At 46.1% G+C, this 25,420-nt stretch overlaps 2 protein-coding genes across 2 annotated transcripts in view; both read right to left on the bottom strand.

Moving 5' to 3' along the window:
• Positions 1-4,560: 4,560 nt before the first annotated feature.
• LOC135885342 (UDP-glucuronosyltransferase 1A8-like) lies at positions 4,561-5,427 on the bottom strand. Its single transcript, XM_065413015.1, has one exon. It carries the CDS (start codon positions 5,425-5,427, stop codon positions 4,561-4,563), a length of 867 nt encoding a protein of 288 aa, XP_065269087.1.
• Positions 5,428-7,693: 2,266 nt separating this feature from the next.
• The window catches only part of LOC135885341 (UDP-glucuronosyltransferase 1A8-like), a 41,538-nt gene continuing 23,811 nt past the window's right edge, over positions 7,694-25,420 (bottom strand). Inside the window, exon 4 of the mRNA XM_065413014.1 lies at positions 7,694-7,717. Coding sequence (XP_065269086.1) covers positions 7,694-7,717 — 24 coding nt within the window. The remainder of the gene's footprint in view (positions 7,718-25,420) is intronic.

Raw genomic sequence — 25,420 nt, 5'->3', positions numbered from 1 at the left:
ATTCACAGCACAGAGTGGGAAGCAGTATACAATGCATACCTTCAGCATTATCATGTACCTGAATATCCCTGCAGGTTTAAAGGAGAATTATGTTCTCTCATCAAGCTCTGCCTGCTCCCTGCCTAGCCATACCAGGTCCATGGAGCCCCAGGCCCATGGCGCATCTGCAGAAGGTTTTACATGAGACTAGAAGAACTGTTTTCTCCCTGCATCATTTCAGGGAGTTCCCTGGATTTTTTAACCCTCTATTTGTATTAGGGTTGGGCTCATAAGAACCGATATTTGAAGAACTCTGGAGTTCATGAACAATTATTAAATTATAATCCTATTGTTATGTTCATGACACTAGGGTGACCAGAGTCCTGATTTTATAAAGACATCCCAATACTCTGGGCTTTTTCTTATATAGATGCCTATTACACCCCCCCTCCCGTCACGATTTTTCTCACTCGCTATCTGGTCACCCACATGGCACACACACAGAATAGTTAGAGTATTTTGTGTTTTTATATTTCTGGAAGGTTGCAACATAACACTACTTTATTTATTAGAATCCAGAACTCTTATACACAAGAACAAAAACAGAGAGACAAAGCAGTCTGCTCCCTAAGGCAGAGAGGCGCAACTCACCCACCTTGCTGTAGGCTGGCTCTTTGCAGGCCAACAGTTGAAGACCCAGATCACATGCTTTCCTACAGAGCCCCCTAGCCTGCAAGCAGGGCCAGGAAACCCCTTACATTAAAGTGAGAGGCTGTAATTTTAACACAGTTTTCAATATATCACATCTATAACCAAATTATCACCCAAACATGAAAAGATCATGCAAAGCTATTTGTACCACATGGTTTACAAAATAGGCAGTGCAATAGGTACAAGCGAAAAAGGCACATCTAGTGGCCTCTTTAAACCAGGTGTGTGATAACAGGAGGCTTCATGCTGGTTCTCAATAGGGGGAAATAGTGGAATGGGCAGGAGCGCCGCCAGCTTTTTTGCCGCCCTAGGCGGCAGAAGGTCCCGCCCCCAAAATGCCGTCCCCAACAGAGGCGGCGGAAGGTCCCTCCCCCGAAATGCCGCCCTCCACAGAGGCGGTGGAAGGTCCCAGCCCCAAAATACCAACGACGACCGGGGCGGCCGAAGATCCGGCCGCCGCGGTCACCGCCCCCCAAATGTTATCGCCCTAGGCGACCGCCTAGGTTGCCTAATGAGTTGCGCCGGCCCTGGGAATGGGGGGAGCTAGTGCAGTGTCCCTGGTATGGGGGGAGATTTTGGAATGTCCCACATATGTGGCCATGCTTATGCTAATCCAGTGGCTAGGAAGCGCTGTCTGGGGACATACTGGATTTTAAGGAACATTTTGCATTTCAGCAGGAATAGGCTGCCTGTTCTGCTGCACTGCAAAAGCAGGCAATGTTCTTCAGGGACAGAAAGAAACTCTTCAATGCATGGGGATGCACTATGCAGACAGCTCAGAATTCATGAATCCTGCTCTCTGTTGTTCTGACTGCTGTTCATATTTCTGTGCACTTCATAGGCCTTATTTACTGACCAAGGCTTCATACCCTAGCCCTAGATGGTAGTCAAGACTTAGAACTAGGGTGACCAGATGTCCCGATTTTATAGGGACAGTCCCGATTTTTGGGTCTTTTTCTTATATAGGCTCCTATTACCCCCCACCCCCTGTCCCGATTTTTCACATTTGCTGTCTGGTCACCCTACTTAGCACCTCACTGCACACACAAACACACACCATTTACAAATAAGAGAACTAAGAAGTTGCACAAGAGCACTTCTAGCAAAGAAACCCAGGTCTCTCGTACGGTAGATCCAAGTCTTAGCTACTCAGCCACATTACCTTGCAAAATGAATGTGCCAAATCTATGTCCTTTGGCTATCCTACCTCTTATCATTAAAGCTAGGAAGAGAAACCAGATTTCCTGATCTCTAACATTCTATTAATCTCTAGCACATGACTTTGTCAGTAGGTTATGCAGCTAAGTCCTTTAATGACGTGTCCACATAAAGGAGAATATTTGCTCCTGTAGCTCAAGTGGTGGAGGTCTGTATGAAAGATCCTAAGATCCAGCATTCAAACCCAGCTCATGACCCATGCTGGGAGACTTTATGGTTGCATGTGACAGAATTTGTTTTCCAGTTTGCTTTTAAAATATAACAATTCACACAGTGAGACAAAATCCTTTAAAACCAGTTTTACAAAACAAAACAAAACCGTTATGATGGTGCACAAAATGAAGATGCATGGGAGGGAATTGAAACTTGTCATCTTTATTCTTCTTTCTGTGTCTTATAGCTTCACTGTAAGTGTTTGCAGAAATTTTGCAATTTGGCTTTGAACACTAAGCTGTTCCGCAAGAACTGTGGTATATTATCATTTCCAAAGTATAAAATATATCTTGTACTTTAAGATTTGTCTATTCATGCATCTTAATGTATGGGCCAAATTCTCAGCTGATGTAAATCTGCATTGCTCAGTTGAAGTCAATGACGCTATGCTGATTTATCCCAGCTGAGGATTTGGCCCTTGTCTTTCTTTTAAACTTCTTCATTGACATGGGTATGCAAGAAGTAGCAATAGAGATGCTTACTATCTCTAGCCAGACTTTTATTTTACAAACATAGGCCTTGATATAGGAATTTGACCAGTGTGGACCTGTTATTAATTTCCCAGGTTCATCCAACAGCTCCTTAATTGCATTTTGAGTTTCTTCCTTCTCAAGTTGCCAAAACAGGAGCTTTCCTGTTTTATTGCCTATTCCTTTGTTCTTGCTTTAAGATATTTTAATGTTTTTTCTGCCTTTTCAAGAGTCATTGACTATATTTGTGTCTACTATTATTTAAAGTAATGCTTACTCTTCTCTCCAGCATATATATATATATATATTTACATTGGTGAAGAGAATACAATAAACTGATGAAGTTTTCAATCTGTTTCTCCTTGTTTTTGTACATGATTTTTATGTGACTATCTTATAATGTGGCCCCTTAGGATTGATTTAAGTGGCTCCCAGTAAATTTATAGTGACTCTACCACATTAGCTTTTGTCTTGTCAGAGTTTAATTTTCCCTTTTATTATATGTGCACTTTGACTGTATTAATCTCTGTGGGTCTTATTCATAAAAATAAATAAACAAATTCAAATAAAATATTGAAAGGCATTTAAAAAAAAGCTGAAGACTTTCTAAGATCAGGACTGGGGTCATTCAGTAAAAAGGAATTATATCCATTCTAAATATGCAAACCCCAAGTTCAAAAATCCTCATACTCTGCCCTAAGAAGGTGAAGCGCCAGAAGTACAGTAAGATGCATCTCTTATGAGTCTGATTCAAAGGCCATTAAAGTCAATGGAAAGAATCTCAGTGACTTCAGTGATCTTTTGCATCAAGTCCTAAATGACTAAATATTGCATGTGAAAAGAAAAGGGTTAGAAAAGTTTAGAGACACACATTGGCCCCAAAGAGATTGTAATTCAAGGTAACAAATCAGATCACTATTATAAAGTATTTCATGTATGCAGTGTTCTTGTAGCTGTGTTGGTCCCAGAATATTAGAGACAGAAGGTAGGTGAAGTAATATATTTTATTGGATCAACTTCTGTTGGTGAGAAAGACCAATCTTCTGAGAGCTCTTCTTCAGGTCTGGGAAAGGTGCTTATGCAAAACAATCTGTTCTACTTTGTATTTAGACGGATGCTCTGAGCACTTTTCCCAGACCTCAAGAAGAGCTCTGTGTAAGCTTGATAGCTTGTCTCTCTCACCAACAGAAGTTGGGCCAGTAAAAGATATTATCTTCCCCACATTGTCTCTATAAAGTATTTCAGTAACTTTACCAGACACTAAAGGGCATCTGGAAATGCAATAAATTTCCTATTGCATTGTGTCAGAGAACAGATGCCCAATTCCACCTACTGTTCTACAAGTTACATAGTAGCATGCAAAAATTATTCAGGGTTTTAAAAAATACTGCAGAACAAACATCAGAAAAATTGTCTGTTAAAGGAAACACAAAGAATAAAAATGTAATCTTAACTGAACTTTGCTCATCTGTATATCTCTAAAAATCCATTCTTCCAGGCTAATTATCTTCTAACTCAAATTGACATTTGGCTCTCATTGTGATCTACAAAGTAACATGGATATTCTATGATAGGAAACATATGATGCATACATGTGACCAAAACAATGTTATGGTGTTTGAGAACAGAATAAAAACCAGAAGAGATTCTAAGATTTTTTTAAAAACTTTTGTTAAACTGAAGAATTTTAAGCCTGAAATGATACAAATGAAGCCAGAACTATATTTCAGGACTGTACTGAGGACAATAGTTCAGTTTTAGAGCTTGCGGAAAGACTGTGTCCTTTTTCTCCTTGATATGCTTGGAGAAATCTTAGCAATTTAAATGGAAGTTACGTGCCCATGCCAAGAGAAGTATGAATTCCATATCAATCGGTGGAAAGATTCTGCCAAAGAATAGTTAAATAATTCCCCCAAAGCAGTCAGTGCCACCAAATGTTCATATACTATTTACTCACATTTCATTCATGTCACTTAAAAGCACTGCATTTGTCAATGTTTGATGTGAAGAGTAAAAAAGAACACCATACCTCATGCAGAGCTTTTCTCTCACCGCAGTTTATGCCTCCAATAAAGACCATGTTGGGCATCACTGGTCTGGGATACTCAAACACAAAGTCATATCTCATCAGCCAAATGGATGTAGAACTCAGAAGGTCCAACAGTGTCACATCTCTTTGCAGAACCTCAGAGGCAAAGCTTAGACCCTGTGCATAGAAACCATTGCAATAGAAGAATTCTACAGAGTCAATTAAAACATTTTTCAATCGTTGGGAAAATGTCATGTAGTCTGAGTTCATTGTAAAAATTCTTGGGACGTAAGAGAGAGGATCTGGACATCGATTTGCTTTGTAATGTAAATTGCATGGTAATCCTCGCATGAAGAACACAGATGGGAGTGAAAAATAATTAGCAATTAGTGCTCCACAAAGAGAAATGGGATCTGTGAGGACAGCATCAAAGTCACTTTGTTTCAGATATTGCATCAGTTCCTTGTGGTTAAATAAACTCTTACAGTGACTGAATAGCAGACTGAAAACTGCTACTGAAGAATTATATATTGATAGAACATTAAATGGAAATGGTTGTCCCGCTAGGTGAACATCAATATATGTCTGTAAGTTTACATCTAGATCTTCCTTTGTATAAGTTACTGGATATGTTTTCACTGTATAGTTCTCTGTTATTCCCAACTGCCAACTTACTTGAGGTATAACAACCACCACTTCATGTCCTCTCTGACTGAGGTTTTCCACTACTTGACGCATGCTGAGCCAGTGGCTTCCATCCATGGGAAGAACCACCAGCTTCCCACCTTCTGAAAAGCCAGCGATCATCAGGAGAAGCGTCCATGCAGCATGCTGATAGCGAAGGAGAAGGGCAGTCACCATCTTCCTGTTGGAACTCAAAACCTGAATAAACCTTCCTTCTTGACGAGAAAACAAATTTCAGGAGCAAACACAAAGATTTATAACTGTTGGCTTCTGCTGCGTTCTCCATGTCATCTAGTTAATGATTATTAGATCTAGTTTGTTTCCAGATAATGATGGCCAGAGGAGATTTTAAAGCTGTTAGAGGGAGGGCCAAATTGATCTTATGAATGATCACAGAAGTATACGCTTGAAAACATTTCTGGTATTTGCATCAAAGTGCCCATGGTGGTGTTTACAGATAGATAGAGTTGAGTGGAGTTCAACCAGGGAGGAATTTGGCTCCTAGTGTTTAAGGCAGTGGTTCTCAGACATTTTAGCATAAACACCCCCACTTTCAGGAAGGCAAATCATTTCAGGACCCACCTTCAAGTGTGCTAAAGACACTATTCATACATGGCCAGTACTAATGAAATGTACAATTAAAATGGCTTTTGCTTTGAATCATTTCAAGAGATGAATTAACATGTTGCTAGCTTATGCAGTTCTGGAAAGTTTGATCAAAACTGAAATTTGAGTGACCTGAGAATCACCCCCGCAGGGGGACAGGGTCTGGAGGTAGGCATTTCAAGGGTAGGGATAGGGTGCCAAGTGAAGCTCCCAACCTGTTCCCCTTAAAACCACATCTCCTGAGGGCTTTGCTTATACAGGCTATGAACAGCCAGTAGTTGCTGCCTTCTCCTCCTGAGCAGCTCTGTGCTGGGCTGGGCACCACAGGGAGATGGGAGCAAAGGAGGAGAGAGTCTCTCTGCCCTCAGTACTGCTAGCACCATTGCAACCCACTGGATCTTGTGAGGAATCACTGCAGCCATGATGAATGCATGAGGGAGATGGTTGTTGTAGCTGCAGCAAGCTGGCAGAAAATCTAATGGAAAATCCCAGGCAGCCATTTGCATTTTCTCATTTTCAATACTATAAATAACAAGATGAGAGTTTCAGGCCCCACCTAGATACTCTGCAGGACCTGAACTTAATGCCTGCCAGGTGAAAATTAAATTCTGGTAGATTGTCAGTTAGCATGGCTCACACAGCCACAAACCCAGATAGTTTCTCCAAGGCAATAAGAAGAGGTTCTATAAATACATTGGGAACAAGAGAAAGACAAAGGAAAGTTTAGATCTTCTACTTAGCAGGGAAGGAGAGCTAATAACTGATGACATCAAGAAGGTTGAGGTGTTTAATGCCTATTTTGCTTCAATCTTCACAAAAAGGTTTATTGTGACCAGATGCTTAACATAATTAATATTAACAAGGGGGAACAAACACAAGCCAGAATAAGGAGAGAACTGGTTAAAAATATTTAGATAAGTTAAATGTAATCATGTCAGCAGGGCCTGATAAAATTCACCCTTGAGTAATTTAGGGACTAGTTGAAGCTATCTCAGAACCATTAGGATTATCTGCAAGAACTCATGGGAGACAGTTGAGATTCTACAGGACTGGAGATATGGTACCTATCTTTAAAACAGGGAACAAAGAGGACCTGGGAAATTACAGATCAGTCAGCTTTACTTTGATACCTAGAAAGATGTTGGAAGAAATTATTAAACAATTAGTTTGTAAGCACCTGAAGGATAATAGGGTGATACGTAATAGCCAACATGGAATTGTCAAGAACAAATCATGCAAAACAAACTAATTTCCTTCTTTGACGGGATTACTGGCCTAGTGGTTAGGGGAGAAGCTATAGATGTAATATATCTTGACTTTAGTAAGGCTTTTGAAACAGCCCCATATGACAGTCTCATAAGGAAACAAACGTGACCTAAATTAAATTACTACAAGGTAAGTGCAGAACTAGTTGAAAAACCGTACTCAAAGAGTAATTTTCAATGGTTTGCTGTCAAACTTGGACAGTGTATCTAGCAGTGTCCTCTAAGGGTCTGTTCTGGGTTTGGTATTATTCAATATTTTCTTTAATGACTTGAATAATGGAGAAGATGAGTATGCTTATAAAATTTGTGGATGACACCAAGCTGGGAGAAGTTGCAACCATTTTGGGGAACAGGATTAGAATTCAAAAGACCTTGACAAATTGGAGAACTGGCTTTTAATCAACAAAATGAAATTCAATAAAGTCAAATGCAAAGTACTACACTTAGGAAGGATAAATCAAATGCACAAATATAAAATGGAAAATGAGTGGTTAGACAGTAGTACTGCTGAAAAAGATCTAGGGGTCATAGTGGATCTCAAACTGAATATGAACCAACAATGTGATACAGTTGTGAAAAAGACTAATATCATTCACGGGTATTGTAGCGAGGTGGTGGGATACCCCACAGCCCCACTGAGGGCCGAACCTCCCCTAACACCAACGTGGGCGGAGCCACCGGGTCCGGCGCCCGCCCCTCAGAGGTCACGGCGCCGACCCAGAAGTATAAAAGCCCGCCTGCAGAGCTCAGTGGAGAACAAGCCGGCGGAGAGAGCAGACGTCTGTGGCCGAGCTCCCGCTTGGGAGACAGCAGCAGGCTGTCTCACCAGGCCAGCCGAGCCTACCCCTCGCCCGGTACCCTGAGGAGGACTGGCCAAGCCTGCCCCTTTCCAGTTACCCCAAGGAGGAGCCGAGCCTGCCCCTTTCCTGCTATCCCGAGGAGGAGCTGAACATACCCTTTGCTACCTACCCGGCAGGGCCGGCTCTAACTTTTTTGCTGCCCCAAGCAGCAAAAAAAAGCGCCGCCCCCCGCTGAGCGCCACGCCACCCCCCCGAGCGCCGCGCCCCACGCCGCCCCCCGCCGAGTGCCGCGCCGCCGGAGCCCGCCCCCCCCCGCCGAGTGCCACCGGAACCCCCCCCCTGAGCGCCGCGCCGCCGGAGCGCCCGCCCCCCCCGCCGAGCGCCGCGCCGTGCTCCCCCCGCCGCCCCTTTCCAGGTGCCGCCCCAAGCATGTGCTTGGTTGCCTGGTGCCTGGAGCCGGCCCTGCTACCCGGAGGAACCGATGCTGGTGGAGAGCACCGAGGACACTAGTACGGCCCAGGTACCCTACGAGGGGGAGTGTGGAAGTAGCCCGGGGGCAGCCGACCCCAGTCTGTCTGCAGCACTGCCAGAGCCTATGTCAGTGTGTTGCGGCCAGGATCCCCACTGTCAGCAGCGAGTTTCCGCCGCTGCTAGGGCCCCGGGCTGGGACGCAGTGGAGTGGGAGGGCCTGCGTCCCCCCTGCCACCCACTCCTTGGGTGGCAGACTCCCCCTTTCTCCTGGCCTAGAGAGGCTGGGACCTCTTGCTCCTTGACTCAGCCCCTGCTTAAGGGCTTGGGGTCCCGACTGACTATTTGATTGCTGCCCCGCCCTGACCTAGGGCCTGGGCTGCTACAAACATTGACTCAGCCCCTGCTTAAGGGCCTGGGGTCCCGACTGACTATTTGATTGCTGCCCCGCCCTGACCTAGGGCCTGGGCTGCTACAAACATTGACTCGGCCCCTGCGTAAGGGCCTGGGTTCCTGACTGACTATTTGATTGCTGCCCCGCCCTGACCTAGGGCCTGGGCTGCTACAACCCATTGACTCAGCCCCTGCTTAGGGGCCTGGGTTCCCGAACTGTTGGCTCAGCCCCTGCTTGAGGGCCTGGGGGTTTTTTTTTGACCTATTGGCTCAGCCCCTGCTTAAGGGCCTGAGCCCCTAACCGTGTGTTTGCTGTCCCACACTACCGCTGGACCAGGACTGACGGCGGACCAGAGCGAGGCGGTGGGATACCCCACAGCCCCGCTGAGGGCCGAACCTCGGCCGAGACTACTACAGGTATACTAACAGGACTGTTGTATGTAAGACATGGGAGGTAATTCTCCCACTATACTTGGCGAGTATTGATGAGGCCTCTGCTGGAGAATTGTGTCTAGTTTTGGGCACCACACTTTAAGAAAGATGTGGACAAATTGGAGAAAGTCCAGAGGAGAACAACAAAAATTATAAAAAGGTTTAGAGAAGCAGATCTATGTGAAAGGTTAAGAAAACTGGTATTTTAGTCTTGAGAAAAGAAGACTGAGGGGGGGGCCAGACAACAGTCTTCAAATATGTTAAGGGCTGTTATAAAGAGGATGGTGATCAATTGTTCTCCATGCCCATTGATGGTAGGACAAGAAGTAATGGACTTAATCTGCAGGTAGATTTAGGTTAGATATTAGAAAAAACTTTCTATCTATATGGATAATTAAACTCTGAAATAGTTTAAAACTCAAGTATTTTGTCCCAAAACAGAAATATTCCAATTAGGGAGTACTGCCTCAGTAACTCCATAGAAGTTTTAATTTTGGTGCCCCCATTCTCCTCTGTAGGCCAGGCTCTCAGGTCAGACGACATCTCCCATAATGCATCAGGGTTCCCTCTTGGAAAGGGAAGCTAGTGCATCTTGAGAGATGTAGTCTGGCTGGAGAGCCCCACTCATAGAGGGAAATGGGGACATGAGGAAACTCAACTACAACTCCCATTAGGCTCTATGGCTACAAAGCCAACTTGTCATATTTTGTGTTTTGGATGAAATATTTCTCTTTTCGAGCACTTGGTTTTCTGACAAAACTAAAATTTTCCATGGAAAGTAGACACCACAAATTTAATTTAGTCCAAATGCCAATTTTTCATCAACAAAAAAGTTTGAACAGAAGATTTTCACCCATTCTTATGCATGGGGTTGCTCTCTTCCCTTATTACCCTGCCAAACTATGTTTGTGATGGTACATTCATGGAAGATCTCGCCAGCTATCCTATAGCACCCAAGTTACTGGGAACATGGCTGGGAATTGTGGATGCTGCCACAATGAACCATCAATGGCTCATTCACCTGCACATCTACTAATGTTATATATGCCATCATGTGCCACAATGCCCCTCTGCCATGTACATTGGCCAAACCGGACAGTCCCTCCGCAAAAGAATAAATGGACACAAATCGGACATCAGGAATGGTAACATACAAAAGCCAGTAAGTGAACACTTCAATCTCCCTGGTCATTCTATTACAGATTTAAAAGTCACTATCATTGAACAAAAAAACTTCAGAAACAGACTTCAAAGAGAAACAGCAGAACTAAAATTCATTTGCAAATTTAACACCATTAATCTGGGCTTGAATAAGGACTGGGAGTGGCTGGCTCATTACAGAAGCAGCTTTTCCTCTCCTGGAATTGACACCTCCTCATCTATTATTGGGAGTGGACTACATCCACCCTGATTGAATTGGCCCTGTCAACACTGGTTCTCCACTTGCGAAGTAACTCCCTGCTCTCCATGTCTCAGTATATAATGCCTGCATCTGTAACTTTCACTCTATGCATCTGAAGAAGTGAGGTTTTTACCCACGAAAGCTTATGCCCAAATAAATCTGTTAGTCTTTAAGGTGCCACCAGACTCCTTGTTGTTTTTGTAGATACAGACTAACACGGCTACCCCCTGATACTTGAGTACATTGATAGAATTACAGAATCCCCTTCCCCAGAAGAGTAACCCAAATAAATGAGCATACCCCAAAGTAATGGGCAAATCTGGTAACAGGGAGGAACCTTCCAGCCCCACCTCCCTTGGCCAGGGCAGCTAATCCCACCAGCTCCTGGGGGGAGGGGCGCGGGGGCACAGGACTGGAGAGTATGTGCCTTTGGGTCGGGCCAGGCAATACGTAACTTTTATTAGAAAAGGGATTTTATCTAATATATAAGCGTGCAAACTGTTTGGAGTGCATGTGTCAAAGCAAGCTGATATCTGGGCAGCTGGTTTCATGCCTTCAGGGGTGACGAGCTAGAGTGGAGCAGTGCAAATAGCTGGTCATTCAGAACTCAGGCAGGATGTATTTAGGGACACTCCAGATTGGAAGGATTGTTGGTATCACCCTGTGAAGAGTTACTGAACTGGTGAGAGGCAGGGCGAGATCATATGCTTGTGGACTGACAACTGGTGTCAGGGATCTGAACCATAGCTGCATGGCACAGAGGCCCCCAAGGTTACAGGGCAGGCAGTGACAAAACCCCTTACTTATCTGTGTTGCCTCCAGAACATCACAGTCCCTCAAGTAGGGAAAGTCTGGTGGGGGCAGAAGAATGACTCGTTCCTCCACTGGACCCAAAATTCTGCCTCAGTTGTGCTTCTTTCTTTCCTGTACATACAACGGGGGGAGGGATAACTCAGTGGTTTGAGCATTGGCCTCTAAATCCACGGTTGTGAGTTCAGTCCTTAAGGGGGGCCATTTAGGGATCTGGGGCAAAAATCTGTCTGGGTATTGGTCCTGCTTTGAGCAGCGGGTTGGACTAGATGACCTCCTGAGTCCCTTCCAACCCTGAGATTCTATGATTCTATGAACTTGGGCCTACAGCCAGACCGAGAAGTGGTGGCTTTATCGTGCACTTGAGTTCACAGGTATCAAGTTGCTGTATCACCTGAGTTAACATCACATTAATGTCCTATGACACAGTTTAATGGGGGGTTTCAGACAGATCATGTTCCTCTTGCCTGTGGTAAGAAGGAGGTTCAGAGGAGCTGGCCTACTGCAAAATGCTGGAAGAGCTGCCAAATGAATTACAAAGGAAGATGTCTTAAATATTACTCCTTTAAACAAAGAGATTGTGACCTTTAATAATAAAAAAGTACAGCAGTACCTTCAGCAAAATATTACTTTGTGAAGGAATTACCTTTCTTTTCCCCATGTTACAAAGTGCATCAATTCAAACTTTCCTGCTCCATGAAGTAAGAAAAAGGATCATTTTACTAAGATGTGCCAAAGAGTTAGTTTAATGGTGTATTTGAAACATTTTTGTACACAAAAAAAATCCATGAAATAGCGAAGCTCCCATCCAGAATCTTTTTGATAACTGTGAGCGATGGAAGCGAAAGCCTTATGGAGCAGCGAGTCTGTTCTCAACAGCACTGCAAGATGTTTCCCTTATTCTTATTTGCTTTTAAGGTTTTGGGTGGGGGCCAGGGGTGTGTCCTAGTTCAGCCTGAACTGTCCCTAATTGAAGTTTTTGTTTGTGTTAATTTATCCTCAGGGTAAGTCGACTGAGGTCAATGGAATTGCATCAGGGAGAAACTTTACTCATTTGCAGGGCCGGCTCTAGGTTTTTTGCCGCCCCAACCAAAAATTTTTTTGGCTGCCCCCCACCCCAGCCCTGGGCTCTCCCCCCCACCCGCACCCCCTGCCTCCCCAGAGCTGGGCTCTCCCCCCCGCCGCCCTAGCGCTGGACTCTCCCTCCCACCTCACCCTCCCCCACCCGCACCCCCTGCCGCCCCAGCCCTGGGCTCCCCCCCACCAGTGCTAACTCCACCCACTCCCCCCTCGCCTCCAGCCGGTCCGGCGCTGGCAGGGTTGGGGTAAGCAGCGGGGCTCCCGGGCTGCGCCTCAGCTCAGGGTCCCTCCAGCCAGGGTCCCTCCAGGACCGGCCAGGACCTGGGAGGGCAGAGCTGGGGGACCGCCCGGCAGAGGGCTGAGGAGCCGGGGCAGGGCAGCCCCAGAGGGAGCGGAGCCCCGGAGAGTGGGATGTGGGCCCCGCACGGCAGTGCCCCGGGCACCGGTCCCCACTATGGCCCCGCTGCTGCTCCTGGCCGCCCTGCTGCAGTCCCTGGGTGGCTCAGGCTGCTTTGCCCAGCCCCGGCTGTGGCGCTGGGCCTGCAGGCGGCTCCGTGCACCCCGCGGGGCGGCCCCCAACCTGAGTGTCCTGCGGTCGGAGCCTGCCCGGCCATAAGGTGCGGGCGCTGCTCCCCAGGGCCGGCTCTGGGCTTTTGCAGCCCCAAGCAAAAAAAAAAAAAAAAAGGCTGGCTGGAATGCAGCCCCAAGCACATGCTTGGTTTGCTGGTGCCTGGAGCCGGCCCTGCTCATTCGTTTTTGAGTAAACTCCTTAGGAAAGCTTTCTATTAGCTTATTTTCCCTACCTATTAAATATCTAAACATATTACATGGATATAGGCAGAAAAGAAGATGATACAAAGGCCAAAAAACAACTGGAAAAGCAGCAGTGAAATACTTTTATACTATTTGTTATATTTAGTGTAGGATATTGGGACTTAACCTGAATTCCAATCAATCTATTCCAAGATAGAAGTAAAGGGCATATAGATACACATATCAGTAGCTTCTGGTATTTATCTGTTACTGATCTCTTATAATTTAACCAGACAGAAGTAGCTGTGCACTTTGCTGGCCTAGTTAATGCATGCTGTTATTGCTGGGTCTCTCATTCTCTCTCCCCACATTCCTTCCGACTGTTTGATGCTGTGTCTTCTCTTATTATTTAACAGTTCAATTGCAATGGGACCTAAAAGCCACACTAAGTCTCAGCCCTACCGCGCTAGGAACTGTACAAACATAATACATTCCCAGATAAAAACTACATTAAGCTGAAGTTAAATATATATTAGGGTGACCAGATAGCAAGTATGAAAAATCGGGATGGGGGTGGGGGGTAATAGGAGCCTATATAGGAAAAAGCCCCAAATATCGGGACTGTCCCTATAAAATCAGGACATCTGTTCACCCTAATATATATAAGTAACTCTGGGGTAAAATACAAGCATTGCAAACTTCCTTCCACTAAAGGCAGCTTCGCTTCACTCCGATTAGAAAGAATGGGAGGTGGTGACCATTCTGGAAGAGGCCAGTGGAATTCTTTGTATTAGAACATTATTCTTCAGCTTTTCTTGAAGGGGAAACTGGGGTGAGACCACCCTTCTATTCTGTGTTTGTACAGCACTTAAAACAGTGGGGCCCTGATCATGATTGCAGCCCCTTAGGCAGTATTGTAATACAAATAAATGATATATAGAAAACCTCCCTACAAGCCTGATCCAAAGCCTGTTGAAGTCTTTATATGGTAAGCAAAATTAAAGCCAACACAGAAGCCTTGTGAATGAGGCAAACCAAGGAAGAGGTCGACATGAGCAGGCAGAAACTTCGACTGTGTGAGTATGTTGGCTCTGAGCCTGCTCCCATTAGAATCAGTGGCAAAACTCCCATTGTCTTCAGTGGTCAGAATCATGCCCTTAAGGCCTTGCACAGCTGGGTCCTGATTCTGCCCAACACTTTGCAGGAACAGGCTTCCATGCGGCAGAAGTGCCCTTAATGTAACAGAGTTTGAATACATATGGCCCAATTCTGCAAGGAGTTGGGGACTTTTTAAGAAGTGCTGAGCACCCCCTCCCCGCCCCTTATCTAATTCTGTGAGGTTAGTCAGTGTATCTGAGACTGTCTCTTATGAGGCTTTTTCAGAAATAAAATCAACATCTCTTAGTTTGGAGAGGCAGACACGTCACAGAGTGCCTGAACACAAGGCCCATAGGCAGGGCAGAGGCTATGATTCTGGTGAAATGCCTGGGACTTTGAGATAAGGAGTAAATTACAAGAGCAGTGAGAGGAATTGACAAAATCCATTTGATCTTCCTACTCTGATGTATTTTTCCTGCTGTTAGTTATGATTTTCAATGCACAGAGCTGGCATTTGTACCAGTGAAAGAGAGATGGCTACAGACAGCAAACAGTTATCAGGAACTTCTGATATTTATCTGTTACTTATCTCTTATAATTTAACCATCTGGTTACAATCTGGTTCTTTGTGGTCTTCTGACAGAAAGAGGTATATTTATTTATGGAGTTGGTGGAGATGGGTAGCAATCTGTACCAGAACAAAAGGGCAAGTGCTAAACTTTGGAAAAGCGTGAGTGGTGATAGAAAGAACATAATGAAAAATTGAGATTAGAGCACTGCAGTCTTTTAATGGGAATGCTAATCATGCAAAGTTTTACAAATATGAAGAATAGCTCATTAAATAACATATGTATTTGCAAATAATGTGTATATGACTGCAAACTTCAACTGCAGGTCAATATACCCTGCCCCAAGCAACTGCAAGGGTAGAAGTTGGAGGGTGGGTGATGAAGTGTGTTTATGGAGGAGATAGGTGCAGCTGGGTTTATGGATGTCTGAGTGCAAGATGAGGTAGCTGAGGACTATGAGGGATGAAACAGGTTTGTGGCTGTGTCTTTAGAATGAAGCTAGAGGAATAAAATCTAGGAGAAAAAGCTGGGGACAGCTGGGTTTGTTGTGGTGTTCCAGAGGAAGATGGGGGCAGCTGAAGCTGTGGACGAGTGAGGAAGCACAGAGCTAGTACAGGGCCTGCTTCACCTTCTGTCCCCGTCACCTCCATTTGTTGCCCCTGCTCAGGTTCAGCAAGGGGAGCAGTGAGACAGAGACTACTCAACTGCCTGCTAAACCATTATGATGTTGCAAGTCTTGAACCAATGCTTCAGAGTTCCCAGAGATCTGCCACATCCTGGCCACCATCCAATGGCTACTGAAACTGAGTGGGCTGAGAAGCTACTAGGGCTATAATCTGAGACAAGGCACCACCCACGGGAGCTCTGATTGGAGGATCGCCCAGCTCCACCGATTGGTCCAACTACACTATTATTAGAAAAGGGATTTTATCTAATATATAAGCGTGCAAACTGTTTGGAGTGCATGTGTCAAAGCAAGCTGATATCTGGGCAGCTGGTTTCATGCCTTCAGGGGTGACGAGCTAGAGTGGAGCAGTGCAAATAGCTGGTCATTCAGAACTCAGGCAGGATGTATTTAGGGACACTCCAGATTGGAAGGATTGTTGGTATCACCCTGTGAAGAGTTACTGAACTGGTGAGAGGCAGGGCGAGATCATATGCTTGTGGACTGACAACTGGTGTCAGGGATCTGAACCATAGCTGCATGGCACAGAGGCCCCCAAGGTTACAGGGCAGGCAGTGACAAAACCCCTTACTTATCTGTGTTGCCTCCAGAACATCACAGTCCCTCAAGTAGGGAAAGTCTGGTGGGGGCAGAAGAATGACTCGTTCCTCCACTGGACCCAAAATTCTGCCTCAGTTGTGCTTCTTTCTTTCCTGTACATACAACGGGGGGAGGGATAACTCAGTGGTTTGAGCATTGGCCTCTAAATCCACGGTTGTGAGTTCAGTCCTTAAGGGGGGCCATTTAGGGATCTGGGGCAAAAATCTGTCTGGGTATTGGTCCTGCTTTGAGCAGCGGGTTGGACTAGATGACCTCCTGAGTCCCTTCCAACCCTGAGATTCTATGATTCTATGAACTTGGGCCTACAGCCAGACCGAGAAGTGGTGGCTTTATCGTGCACTTGAGTTCACAGGTATCAAGTTGCTGTATCACCTGAGTTAACATCACATTAATGTCCTATGACACAGTTTAATGGGGGGTTTCAGACAGATCATGTTCCTCTTGCCTGTGGTAAGAAGGAGGTTCAGAGGAGCTGGCCTACTGCAAAATGCTGGAAGAGCTGCCAAATGAATTACAAAGGAAGATGTCTTAAATATTACTCCTTTAAACAAAGAGATTGTGACCTTTAATAATAAAAAAGTACAGCAGTACCTTCAGCAAAATATTACTTTGTGAAGGAATTACCTTTCTTTTCCCCATGTTACAAAGTGCATCAATTCAAACTTTCCTGCTCCATGAAGTAAGAAAAAGGATCATTTTACTAAGATGTGCCAAAGAGTTAGTTTAATGGTGTATTTGAAACATTTTTGTACACAAAAAAAATCCATGAAATAGCGAAGCTCCCATCCAGAATCTTTTTGATAACTGTGAGCGATGGAAGCGAAAGCCTTATGGAGCAGCGAGTCTGTTCTCAACAGCACTGCAAGATGTTTCCCTTATTCTTATTTGCTTTTAAGGTTTTGGGTGGGGGCCAGGGGTGTGTCCTAGTTCAGCCTGAACTGTCCCTAATTGAAGTTTTTGTTTGTGTTAATTTATCCTCAGGGTAAGTCGACTGAGGTCAATGGAATTGCATCAGGGAGAAACTTTACTCATTTGCAGGGCCGGCTCTAGGTTTTTTGCCGCCCCAACCAAAAATTTTTTTGGCTGCCCCCCACCCCAGCCCTGGGCTCTCCCCCCCACCCGCACCCCCTGCCTCCCCAGAGCTGGGCTCTCCCCCCCGCCGCCCTAGCGCTGGACTCTCCCTCCCACCTCACCCTCCCCCACCCGCACCCCCTGCCGCCCCAGCCCTGGGCTCCCCCCCACCAGTGCTAACTCCACCCACTCCCCCCTCGCCTCCAGCCAGTCCGGCGCTGGCAGGGTTGGGGTAAGCAGCGGGGCTCCCGGGCTGCGCCTCAGCTCAGGGTCCCTCCAGCCAGGGTCCCTCCAGGACCGGCCAGGACCTGGGAGGGCAGAGCTGGGGGACCGCCCGGCAGAGGGCTGAGGAGCCGGGGCAGGGCAGCCCCAGAGGGAGCGGAGCCCCGGAGAGTGGGATGTGGGCCCCGCACGGCAGTGCCCCGGGCACCGGTCCCCACTATGGCCCCGCTGCTGCTCCTGGCCGCCCTGCTGCAGTCCCTGGGTGGCTCAGGCTGCTTCGCCCAGCCCCGGCTGTGGCGCTGGGCCTGCAGGCGGCTCCGTGCACCCCGCGGGGCGGCCCCCAACCTGAGTGTCCTGCGGTCGGAGCCTGCCCGGCCATAAGGTGCGGGCGCTGCTCCCCAGGGCCGGCTCTGGGCTTTTGCAGCCCCAAGCAAAAAAAAAAAAAAAAGGCTGGCTGGAATGCAGCCCCAAGCACATGCTTGGTTTGCTGGTGCCTGGAGCCGGCCCTGCTCATTCGTTTTTGAGTAAACTCCTTAGGAAAGCTTTCTATTAGCTTATTTTCCCTACCTATTAAATATCTAAACATATTACATGGATATAGGCAGAAAAGAAGATGATACAAAGGCCAAAAAACAACTGGAAAAGCAGCAGTGAAATACTTTTATACTATTTGTTATATTTAGTGTAGGATATTGGGACTTAACCTGAATTCCAATCAATCTATTCCAAGATAGAAGTAAAGGGCATATAGATACACATATCAGTAGCTTCTGGTATTTATCTGTTACTGATCTCTTATAATTTAACCAGACAGAAGTAGCTGTGCACTTTGCTGGCCTAGTTAATGCATGCTGTTATTGCTGGGTCTCTCATTCTCTCTCCCCACATTCCTTCCGACTGTTTGATGCTGTGTCTTCTCTTATTATTTAACAGTTCAATTGCAATGGGACCTAAAAGCCACACTAAGTCTCAGCCCTACCGCGCTAGGAACTGTACAAACATAATACATTCCCAGATAAAAACTACATTAAGCTGAAGTTAAATATATATTAGGGTGACCAGATAGCAAGTATGAAAAATCGGGATGGGGGTGGGGGGTAATAGGAGCCTATATAGGAAAAAGCCCCAAATATCGGGACTGTCCCTATAAAATCAGGACATCTGTTCACCCTAATATATATAAGTAACTCTGGGGTAAAATACAAGCATTGCAAACTTCCTTCCACTAAAGGCAGCTTCGCTTCACTCCGATTAGAAAGAATGGGAGGTGGTGACCATTCTGGAAGAGGCCAGTGGAATTCTTTGTATTAGAACATTATTCTTCAGCTTTTCTTGAAGGGGAAACTGGGGTGAGACCACCCTTCTATTCTGTGTTTGTACAGCACTTAAAACAGTGGGGCCCTGATCATGATTGCAGCCCCTTAGGCAGTACTGTAATACAAATAAATGATATATAGAAAACCTCCCTACAAGCCTGATCCAAAGCCTGTTGAAGTCTTTATATGGTAAGCAAAATTAAAGCCAACACAGAAGCCTTGTGAATGAGGCAAACCAAGGAAGAGGTCGACATGAGCAGGCAGAAACTTCGACTGTGTGAGTATGTTGGCTCTGAGCCTGCTCCCATTAGAATCAGTGGCAAAACTCCCATTGTCTTCAGTGGTCAGAATCATGCCCTTAAGGCCTTGCACAGCTGGGTCCTGATTCTGCCCAACACTTTGCAGGAACAGGCTTCCATGCGGCAGAAGTGCCCTTAATGTAACAGAGTTTGAATACATATGGCCCAATTCTGCAAGGAGTTGGGGACTTTTTAAGAAGTGCTGAGCACCCCCTCCCCGCCCCTTATCTAATTCTGTGAGGTTAGTCAGTGTATCTGAGACTGTCTCTTATGAGGCTTTTTCAGAAATAAAATCAACATCTCTTAGTTTGGAGAGGCAGACACGTCACAGAGTGCCTGAACACAAGGCCCATAGGCAGGGCAGAGGCTATGATTCTGGTGAAATGCCTGGGACTTTGAGATAAGGAGTAAATTACAAGAGCAGTGAGAGGAATTGACAAAATCCATTTGATCTTCCTACTCTGATGTATTTTTCCTGCTGTTAGTTATGATTTTCAATGCACAGAGCTGGCATTTGTACCAGTGAAAGAGAGATGGCTACAGACAGCAAACAGTTATCAGGAACTTCTGATATTTATCTGTTACTTATCTCTTATAATTTAACCATCTGGTTACAATCTGGTTCTTTGTGGTCTTCTGACAGAAAGAGGTATATTTATTTATGGAGTTGGTGGAGATGGGTAGCAATCTGTACCAGAACAAAAGGGCAAGTGCTAAACTTTGGAAAAGCGTGAGTGGTGATAGAAAGAACATAATGAAAAATTGAGATTAGAGCACTGCAGTCTTTTAATGGGAATGCTAATCATGCAAAGTTTTACAAATATGAAGAATAGCTCATTAAATAACATATGTATTTGCAAATAATGTGTATATGACTGCAAACTTCAACTGCAGGTCAATATACCCTGCCCCAAGCAACTGCAAGGGTAGAAGTTGGAGGGTGGGTGATGAAGTGTGTTTATGGAGGAGATAGGTGCAGCTGGGTTTATGGATGTCTGAGTGCAAGATGAGGTAGCTGAGGACTATGAGGGATGAAACAGGTTTGTGGCTGTGTCTTTAGAATGAAGCTAGAGGAATAAAATCTAGGAGAAAAAGCTGGGGACAGCTGGGTTTGTTGTGGTGTTCCAGAGGAAGATGGGGGCAGCTGAAGCTGTGGACGAGTGAGGAAGCACAGAGCTAGTACAGGGCCTGCTTCACCTTCTGTCCCCGTCACCTCCATTTGTTGCCCCTGCTCAGGTTCAGCAAGGGGAGCAGTGAGACAGAGACTACTCAACTGCCTGCTAAACCATTATGATGTTGCAAGTCTTGAACCAATGCTTCAGAGTTCCCAGAGATCTGCCACATCCTGGCCACCATCCAATGGCTACTGAAACTGAGTGGGCTGAGAAGCTACTAGGGCTATAATCTGAGACAAGGCACCACCCACGGGAGCTCTGATTGGAGGATCGCCCAGCTCCACCGATTGGTCCAACTACACTATTATTAGAAAAGGGATTTTATCTAATATATAAGCGTGCAAACTGTTTGGAGTGCATGTGTCAAAGCAAGCTGATATCTGGGCAGCTGGTTTCATGCCTTCAGGGGTGACGAGCTAGAGTGGAGCAGTGCAAATAGCTGGTCATTCAGAACTCAGGCAGGATGTATTTAGGGACACTCCAGATTGGAAGGATTGTTGGTATCACCCTGTGAAGAGTTACTGAACTGGTGAGAGGCAGGGCGAGATCATATGCTTGTGGACTGACAACTGGTGTCAGGGATCTGAACCATAGCTGCATGGCACAGAGGCCCCCAAGGTTACAGGGCAGGCAGTGACAAAACCCCTTACTTATCTGTGTTGCCTCCAGAACATCACAGTCCCTCAAGTAGGGAAAGTCTGGTGGGGGCAGAAGAATGACTCGTTCCTCCACTGGACCCAAAATTCTGCCTCAGTTGTGCTTCTTTCTTTCCTGTACATACAACGGGGGGAGGGATAACTCAGTGGTTTGAGCATTGGCCTCTAAATCCACGGTTGTGAGTTCAGTCCTTAAGGGGGGCCATTTAGGGATCTGGGGCAAAAATCTGTCTGGGTATTGGTCCTGCTTTGAGCAGCGGGTTGGACTAGATGACCTCCTGAGTCCCTTCCAACCCTGAGATTCTATGATTCTATGAACTTGGGCCTACAGCCAGACCGAGAAGTGGTGGCTTTATCGTGCACTTGAGTTCACAGGTATCAAGTTGCTGTATCACCTGAGTTAACATCACATTAATGTCCTATGACACAGTTTAATGGGGGGTTTCAGACAGATCATGTTCCTCTTGCCTGTGGTAAGAAGGAGGTTCAGAGGAGCTGGCCTACTGCAAAATGCTGGAAGAGCTGCCAAATGAATTACAAAGGAAGATGTCTTAAATATTACTCCTTTAAACAAAGAGATTGTGACCTTTAATAATAAAAAAGTACAGCAGTACCTTCAGCAAAATATTACTTTGTGAAGGAATTACCTTTCTTTTCCCCATGTTACAAAGTGCATCAATTCAAACTTTCCTGCTCCATGAAGTAAGAAAAAGGATCATTTTACTAAGATGTGCCAAAGAGTTAGTTTAATGGTGTATTTGAAACATTTTTGTACACAAAAAAAATCCATGAAATAGCGAAGCTCCCATCCAGAATCTTTTTGATAACTGTGAGCGATGGAAGCGAAAGCCTTATGGAGCAGCGAGTCTGTTCTCAACAGCACTGCAAGATGTTTCCCTTATTCTTATTTGCTTTTAAGGTTTTGGGTGGGGGCCAGGGGTGTGTCCTAGTTCAGCCTGAACTGTCCCTAATTGAAGTTTTTGTTTGTGTTAATTTATCCTCAGGGTAAGTCGACTGAGGTCAATGGAATTGCATCAGGGAGAAACTTTACTCATTTGCAGGGCCGGCTCTAGGTTTTTTGCCGCCCCAACCAAAAATTTTTTTGGCTGCCCCCCACCCCAGCCCTGGGCTCTCCCCCCCACCCGCACCCCCTGCCTCCCCAGAGCTGGGCTCTCCCCCCCGCCGCCCTAGCGCTGGACTCTCCCTCCCACCTCACCCTCCCCCACCCGCACCCCCTGCCGCCCCAGCCCTGGGCTCCCCCCCACCAGTGCTAACTCCACCCACTCCCCCCTCGCCTCCAGCCGGTCCGGCGCTGGCAGGGTTGGGGTAAGCAGCGGGGCTCCCGGGCTGCGCCTCAGCTCAGGGTCCCTCCAGCCAGGGTCCCTCCAGGACCGGCCAGGACCTGGGAGGGCAGAGCTGGGGGACCGCCCGGCAGAGGGCTGAGGAGCCGGGGCAGGGCAGCCCCAGAGGGAGCGGAGCCCCGGAGAGTGGGATGTGGGCCCCGCACGGCAGTGCCCCGGGCACCGGTCCCCACTATGGCCCCGCTGCTGCTCCTGGCCGCCCTGCTGCAGTCCCTGGGTGGCTCAGGCTGCTTCGCCCAGCCCCGGCTGTGGCGCTGGGCCTGCAGGCGGCTCCGTGCACCCCGCGGGGCGGCCCCCAACCTGAGTGTCCTGCGGTCGGAGCCTGCCCGGCCATAAGGTGCGGGCGCTGCTCCCCAGGGCCGGCTCTGGGCTTTTGCAGCCCCAAGCAAAAAAAAAAAAAAAAAGGCTGGCTGGAATGCAGCCCCAAGCACATGCTTGGTTTGCTGGTGCCTGGAGCCGGCCCTGCTCATTCGTTTTTGAGTAAACTCCTTAGGAAAGCTTTCTATTAGCTTATTTTCCCTACCTATTAAATATCTAAACATATTACATGGATATAGGCAGAAAAGAAGATGATACAAAGGCCAAAAAACAACTGGAAAAGCAGCAGTGAAATACTTTTATACTATTTGTTATATTTAGTGTAGGATATTGGGACTTAACCTGAATTCCAATCAATCTATTCCAAGATAGAAGTAAAGGGCATATAGATACACATATCAGTAGCTTCTGGTATTTATCTGTTACTGATCTCTTATAATTTAACCAGACAGAAGTAGCTGTGCACTTTGCTGGCCTAGTTAATGCATGCTGTTATTGCTGGGTCTCTCATTCTCTCTCCCCACATTCCTTCCGACTGTTTGATGCTGTGTCTTCTCTTATTATTTAACAGTTCAATTGCAATGGGACCTAAAAGCCACACTAAGTCTCAGCCCTACCGCGCTAGGAACTGTACAAACATAATACATTCCCAGATAAAAACTACATTAAGCTGAAGTTAAATATATATTAGGGTGACCAGATAGCAAGTATGAAAAATCGGGATGGGGGTGGGGGGTAATAGGAGCCTATATAGGAAAAAGCCCCAAATATCGGGACTGTCCCTATAAAATCAGGACATCTGTTCACCCTAATATATATAAGTAACTCTGGGGTAAAATACAAGCATTGCAAACTTCCTTCCACTAAAGGCAGCTTCGCTTCACTCCGATTAGAAAGAATGGGAGGTGGTGACCATTCTGGAAGAGGCCAGTGGAATTCTTTGTATTAGAACATTATTCTTCAGCTTTTCTTGAAGGGGAAACTGGGGTGAGACCACCCTTCTATTCTGTGTTTGTACAGCACTTAAAACAGTGGGGCCCTGATCATGATTGCAGCCCCTTAGGCAGTACTGTAATACAAATAAATGATATATAGAAAACCTCCCTACAAGCCTGATCCAAAGCCTGTTGAAGTCTTTATATGGTAAGCAAAATTAAAGCCAACACAGAAGCCTTGTGAATGAGGCAAACCAAGGAAGAGGTCGACATGAGCAGGCAGAAACTTCGACTGTGTGAGTATGTTGGCTCTGAGCCTGCTCCCATTAGAATCAGTGGCAAAACTCCCATTGTCTTCAGTGGTCAGAATCATGCCCTTAAGGCCTTGCACAGCTGGGTCCTGATTCTGCCCAACACTTTGCAGGAACAGGCTTCCATGCGGCAGAAGTGCCCTTAATGTAACAGAGTTTGAATACATATGGCCCAATTCTGCAAGGAGTTGGGGACTTTTTAAGAAGTGCTGAGCACCCCCTCCCCGCCCCTTATCTAATTCTGTGAGGTTAGTCAGTGTATCTGAGACTGTCTCTTATGAGGCTTTTTCAGAAATAAAATCAACATCTCTTAGTTTGGAGAGGCAGACACGTCACAGAGTGCCTGAACACAAGGCCCATAGGCAGGGCAGAGGCTATGATTCTGGTGAAATGCCTGGGACTTTGAGATAAGGAGTAAATTACAAGAGCAGTGAGAGGAATTGACAAAATCCATTTGATCTTCCTACTCTGATGTATTTTTCCTGCTGTTAGTTATGATTTTCAATGCACAGAGCTGGCATTTGTACCAGTGAAAGAGAGATGGCTACAGACAGCAAACAGTTATCAGGAACTTCTGATATTTATCTGTTACTTATCTCTTATAATTTAACCATCTGGTTACAATCTGGTTCTTTGTGGTCTTCTGACAGAAAGAGGTATATTTATTTATGGAGTTGGTGGAGATGGGTAGCAATCTGTACCAGAACAAAAGGGCAAGTGCTAAACTTTGGAAAAGCGTGAGTGGTGATAGAAAGAACATAATGAAAAATTGAGATTAGAGCACTGCAGTCTTTTAATGGGAATGCTAATCATGCAAAGTTTTACAAATATGAAGAATAGCTCATTAAATAACATATGTATTTGCAAATAATGTGTATATGACTGCAAACTTCAACTGCAGGTCAATATACCCTGCCCCAAGCAACTGCAAGGGTAGAAGTTGGAGGGTGGGTGATGAAGTGTGTTTATGGAGGAGATAGGTGCAGCTGGGTTTATGGATGTCTGAGTGCAAGATGAGGTAGCTGAGGACTATGAGGGATGAAACAGGTTTGTGGCTGTGTCTTTAGAATGAAGCTAGAGGAATAAAATCTAGGAGAAAAAGCTGGGGACAGCTGGGTTTGTTGTGGTGTTCCAGAGGAAGATGGGGGCAGCTGAAGCTGTGGACGAGTGAGGAAGCACAGAGCTAGTACAGGGCCTGCTTCACCTTCTGTCCCCGTCACCTCCATTTGTTGCCCCTGCTCAGGTTCAGCAAGGGGAGCAGTGAGACAGAGACTACTCAACTGCCTGCTAAACCATTATGATGTTGCAAGTCTTGAACCAATGCTTCAGAGTTCCCAGAGATCTGCCACATCCTGGCCACCATCCAATGGCTACTGAAACTGAGTGGGCTGAGAAGCTACTAGGGCTATAATCTGAGACAAGGCACCACCCACGGGAGCTCTGATTGGAGGATCGCCCAGCTCCACCGATTGGTCCAACTACACTATTATT

This window comes from Emys orbicularis, chromosome 11 (assembly GCF_028017835.1).
Source record: "Emys orbicularis isolate rEmyOrb1 chromosome 11, rEmyOrb1.hap1, whole genome shotgun sequence".
NCBI classification, from domain to species: Eukaryota; Metazoa; Chordata; order Testudines; family Emydidae; genus Emys; species Emys orbicularis.
Note: the sequence above shows the minus strand (reverse complement) of the source record. Positions and strands in the feature narration are given on the sequence as shown.